A 5,871-nucleotide genomic window follows, 5' to 3' on the forward strand; every position below is an offset into this window, starting at 1 on the left:
CATGCTGAGCATGTTCGGCCGACCCGAAGGCACTCGAAGCAAGCCGATGTACGGCTGATTTCAGCCGATGTACGGCTGAAATTAGCCGTACCAGCCTGAAGTGAATAGCCGAACAGTGTTCGGCTCACTTCACTTCAGATCGGTCATTCACTCGGCTGCCCTCGGTAGCTTCGTGAATAGACCCCAAAGTCTTTAGATTAGCTGCATTTAAAAACTCACATTAAAGGATTCATTTTTTTTTTTTCTAACAGCCACATTAAAAGCGGTTTATTTTTTCCTGGACTGCAGCTTTAATCTCCTTGCTCTCAACACAATTATATGCAACCTATAAATCAATTAATGTAGCAGTAGCTCAGCAACCAAACCTCATTTCAGATAGCTGTTCTTGAGTAATAGCATTTACTTCATCGTCTCATTCAACTTGTTATCTAAATCTATGTCCCAAAAGGATCATTTCTACTCTGAAAATATTTCAGGTTAAACTTAATTAGCAATAATCAGCCCTAACATTTTATAAAAGGTGTAGTAATTAATACACATGTTTCCCTATCACTAATTACAAATAACTTGTCTTTTATATCTGAAGTAAATTGAATGTGAAGGACAACTGGTAAACTTAATTATAGCTATAACCCAGTACCTTAGTAGTGGAAGAACTTAATTATATTTATGCACAACGGAATGCAGGGCTTAATGATAGCCTTTCATGGCGGTACACTAGCTTATGGCACCCTCCTGTGGCAACTGTGTGCTGTGTCCGATTCTAAAATGTGAAAGCTGACAAAATATAGACCAATACAGCTAATTCCAATTTCATACACCAAGATTTTTAGAGTTAAACAAGCCAAATGCATGCAGTCATTAAGAAAATCCAGCAAAATAAATAATTCAACATGTTGACTTGATGGAAACAGGAATACTGGTTTATTCAATAAAATAGCACAACACGCATGTGCAAAGTTTAATACCAGATTGTGGTTTACTGTACACTGATGAGTTAGGGTATTATTTTGGTCTGTTTGCTACAGGTTACTGCACTCTGCACCACATTAATGAATAAGCCCAGCAGTAAACACCAGGATCCAAATAAGATAATGAAGACTAACCTTTTATATACTTCGCTCCAATTAACATTACCATGCTACTCACTATATAAAAGCCCAGAGGCAGACTAGAGAAGATACTAGGTTCACCTGTAGACATCCAGAAGCAGGGGAGAAAATAAAAAAAATGAATGATTGGTATTATGAATTAATCAAAATCAACAGCAGAAATATGGCAAGCATTAGCAATTGATAGACTGATTGAGCTTTCATTGCATTAGCCATAAGTGCAGTGAAAACATATAAACATAAAAAAAAGTCAACCATGCAACCAAAGAAACGTTCCCAGGATGTCAGAAACAAATTACAATAGAAGCTGTAGAAAGTTCTCAAGGTGGGTCTAGAGGCCAAAATCGCAGTTCACACCAAAAAAAACTGTATGAGAAGCTGTTATGTATCTTACACGGTTATCTTAGCTATTGAAGACTCCATTGATGAGATTTCCGCTGCTGAAGTTCTCAGGTCTGTCACCAAAGCGGTGACTGTCAATGCTACTGCTGCAATCTTCTTGATGTACTATAACAGCTTTCAATATGGACAGCAGAACTCCCTCAAAATGACTACATCATATCAGCACACCTGCCAGGGATCTTGCTGCTAAATTTGAGAAGCTGCAGTGTTGACTAAGGCCTCATTTACACAGGGCGTACACTCCCGTAAACTGCCGATCCCGAGACAGGTGCTGCATGCGATTGCGTGCAGCAGCCTGTTCTTCCCTATAGGAGGACGCGGCCGTACCCTGCCATACGCACACCCGAACTGCACATCTGTGCGGGTCCGGGTGTCCCAACTTGGACGCAGACAGGATGGATCGGCCATTTACAGGTGTGCAGGTCGCACGGACGCGTACGCCCCGTGTGAATGAGGCCATAAAGTTACAATAAACTCAGGAGTTGAATCTCATTGGTGCAGACACTGTCCTTCCTTCTGGAGGGGGGCTACTTTTTTTCCCCAGGGTCTCTGTGTGTGTAGTAAAGTAGCCACCACTCGCATCTCACACAATCTCATGTTTAGTTTACTAATTTGTATTGAGACTGTACCCCATCACGGGAGTGAGCTTGGAGCGGTGACTACTTTACAACACACAGAGGGGATCATGGGGAACAAAAGTAGCCACCCTCCAGAATGAAGGACAGTGTCAGCAACAATTCAGGGGTGATTTGGGGATCTACAGCTAAGTGATGCACACATAAGATACATTTTTGTTAATAGTTAGAGTACCTGAATGCATTTTTAAGATTTAACTCTTGCCGGTTACTGATGAGGTCTCATTTGCATATTAGCGGAGACTGGGCATAAAAAATTTAAAGGATATAGTGAAATTTTTCCCACACTGACAAATGAATCCCTATCTCTTCACGATGCAAACATGCATACTGCCTTGGACGCAGGATTTAACAAAATTAGGCCTAGGCTCATCTGTGGTGTAACCTACAATCGGGACTAAATAAATGTGTATACATCATGTGTCCATGTGTAAAGAAACATCTATCAGTAGGGTTTTGGTGTGGTCAGTTTGTGGTAAATACACCATATGCAGCACCACCTAATGTATAACCACCCATAAGACAAACTGTACTTCAAAGCTTGATAAAAATTGACATATTTACAACTAGATAGGAAACTAGTAATTTTCTCGCTGCTCAGTGTGTATTAGTGTGTGAAACTAAGATGATTTATGTCTGTGAATTAGGAATCTGCCTATTTAGGATGTGTGCAGTATGACAGTCAATATTAACAGACAAATTAATTGTAAATTACCACAGTAATAAGCAGAAGAGTGCAGATAATAAATGGTAGAAACGGTAAATTAGATGTGCACACACCAGAGAGTTCCAACTGATTTTCAAATGAGTTTCTTAAGAGAAGGAGAAGTGAATGGCTGACTTGTGGGATCAAGCCTATGTGCATCAGTCAAAAAAGGCTGCTCAATGAATCTGAGCTATCTTTCCTTTTTTTTTTCCCTGTGCAAAATTTACAGCACTGTGCTGCTACACCATCTACAGCTGTATTAGTGTATAAGTCAAGAGGTAAGAGCGCTTCAAACTAGTTTTTAGGTTTGTATAGGACATCCTTTTTTCTTTTTTGTTAAACTTCCTGTTAAAAGTAAAAGGCCAGTCAATATAGAGCTGTAATTTAGGTTTACTGGTCTTTTACATATAAAGATATTACACAGAAGGGATAGTAAAAGTAGGCCTTTTTTTAATTTAGCAATGCACCTGTGGGTACCAGTAAAGCAATGCATTAAATAGGACTATATCAGGAATAATTTGCAATGACAAAACACACAATAAGGCTACGTAAAAGATACAAATCCTTTCTGTAAGTAGATTAAAGGAAAAATGAGTGCTAAACAGAGTGCCCATCATTCACCACTATATTAAAATCTAAGTATTGATAATTGCAAAGAGACAATGGCAAGTTCTGACAGATGGAACACTAGAAGCAAGGGCAGCTGAATTTTGGATCAGAGTAATTGGACTGAGAGTGAAAAGGCAGCCCTTTACCATATTGGTTAGTCCTTATGTATGGGGCCAAAGTTTCCAGCAGCTAGTACAGGAAATGGTAACTCAGTACTACTGCTGGAACTAGGCACAGACTACAGTGATCTTTTTTTTTTCTTTTATTAAGGCATCCAGCGCATACACTCAAACAGAAATTCCAGGTAGGACTGCTAGTTATAGCCTAGCCTAGACCTTTGTCTTTCTGTTGCTCTCATCATATAAACTAGGGATGCACCGATAAAGTTTTTTTGGTATCGAGTACCAATGTTTTTTTTTTCTTCACTCGCCGATAGCGAAACCGCAAGTCCCACTAAGGAAGCCAGGCGGCGTGTAATGACTGTAATTAATGTAATTACACGCCCCCAGGCTTCCTGATTGGCCAGGAAGCCGGCTCCATGCTCCCTCGTCCCCAGATGACGAGGAAGCATTGAGCTGGCTTTCTGGTCAATCAGCAAGCAATGACTCCCCGGCCGGTTTCCTGATTGGCCAGCTTCTCGACCATTCAGGATGCCTGGCAGCGAGTTATTGCCAGCCCCGCCGTCTTCCTGATTGGCCGGGAAGCCAGCTCCATGCTCCCTGGTGACTAGGGAGCATGGAGCTGGCTCCGCAGGCCAATCAGGAAGCTGGGTGGCGTGCAATGACTCGAAGCCCAGCTTCCTGATACCGGAAGTTCCAATATCGGGATAAGTCTCAGGAGCATTTGGGAGAGTACAAGTAGCAGTATCGCTATCGTCTAAATCACAAAGATATTTATCACCTACAAATTGGAAAAATCAACAGCTCCCCATGAATCTGGAATTGCAAGATCTGGACATGTATTGCTCACCTATTCATGCTGTGACACAGGGAATCTCAGCATATAGCACTTGTTTAGGCTTCCAAGCAGTCTATCCACCTCCTGTTACTGATAACTGCCGGTACTATTAAAAGAGGGATTGTAGCAAGGTATAAAAGAGTAATACTTCCACTCTATTAATCATTGGTTCGGCCTCACCTGGAGTATGCGGTGCAGTTTTGGTCGTCAACTCTCAGGAAAGATGTCCTCAAGCTGGAGAGAGTTCAGCGAAGGGACACAAAACGAATTAAAGGGATAGAAGGCCTGAATGATGAAAACCGCCTTCAAAATTTAAACTTATTCGCCTTAGAAAAGAGGCGATTAACAGGGGACCTTATTGCAGTCTTCAAAATAATCAATGGGGACCACAAGATTCGGAACAAACTGGTTAATCTGAAAATTGTATAGAGAGAGACCTGGGGACACAACAGGAGGTTGGAGGAAAGAGGGTTCAACCTTAGAATTTGCAGGGTTTTTTTTTACTGTGAGAGTTGTGAAATTGTGGAATTACCTCCCACAGGCAGTGGTATTTGCTGAAAGCGTTGATAAAGTCAGGAAACTCCTTGATGAGTTTCAGCTTTCACTTATTATACAGGGATATGGGAAGTGTTAGAGCTATATATATATATATATTTTTATAGACACACATAGGTTGCACTGGATGGACCCTTGTCTTTATTCAACCTTACCTACTATGTTACTATGATCATGTGATAACATCAGTTCTGGTGCATTGAGCCGCTCTTTTGTTTGCTAATGAACACTGTTGTGTGGTGCAGAATGTACCACTTGTTTCTATGTCTGTCATTACCAGTAACAACAGGTGGATAGTCTACTTGTAAGCCTACAAACTTAAAGCTTGCAAGCACTATATGCCAAGATCGCTGCACAGCTTCCCAGCATGAATAGAAGGTTAGTGGTAGTAATTAATTTAAAAAACATAATATCTTAATCTTTGCTCTCAGAAGTGCCCTCCCTTATTTTGATTATTTACCCTTATTTTCCATAAAAAGGTATGGTTCAAATGAGGACAGTGACTTGAAACCTGGGTGGAGGATAAAAATATCAAACTGTCACTTACTCTGTAGTTATAGCATTTCTAGTTGCATTATTGTCTTGTCAGATTTTCTGCAGAGCACCCCAAAAACTCGCCAAGTCTTGTTATTGCCCCATCACTGTGATGTGAGGTACAGGAAACAGGTAGAGCTGTTGATCAGGATCTGGGGTCCTTGGGGCACTTTCCATTAGATCTAAGCAGACATGAATGCCCCTTTGGGTACCCTCACTGCACAATATGCGCTGGTGTTATGGTTTTATTGTCAGCACAGGTTTGCTTCAACTATTTTGAAATTACGCTAATTGTGAGGAAACAAACTGTCATACCTTCAAGTGAGGGTCCGAATCACAGAAATTATATATATATATATAT

General features: G+C 40.8%; 1 protein-coding gene across 3 annotated transcripts in view; it reads right to left on the reverse strand.

Annotated features, from left to right (window-relative positions):
* GK (glycerol kinase) overlaps positions 1-5,871 on the reverse strand; it is a 69,505-nt gene that overhangs the window by 5,847 nt on the left and 57,787 nt on the right. For 2 of the 3 annotated variants that reach the window (XM_018561116.1, XM_018561115.1), the window contains one exon: positions 1,107-1,193. The exons of the other annotated variant lie outside the window; for it this stretch is intronic. In XM_018561116.1, coding sequence (XP_018416618.1) covers positions 1,107-1,193 — 87 coding nt within the window. The remainder of the gene's footprint in view (positions 1-1,106; positions 1,194-5,871) is intronic. 3 annotated transcript variants of the gene reach the window in all.

The sequence above is a fragment of the Nanorana parkeri genome, unplaced genomic scaffold, assembly GCF_000935625.1.
Source record: "Nanorana parkeri isolate BGI_ZX_2015 unplaced genomic scaffold, ASM93562v1 scaffold500, whole genome shotgun sequence".
Taxonomy (NCBI): domain Eukaryota; kingdom Metazoa; phylum Chordata; class Amphibia; order Anura; family Dicroglossidae; genus Nanorana; species Nanorana parkeri.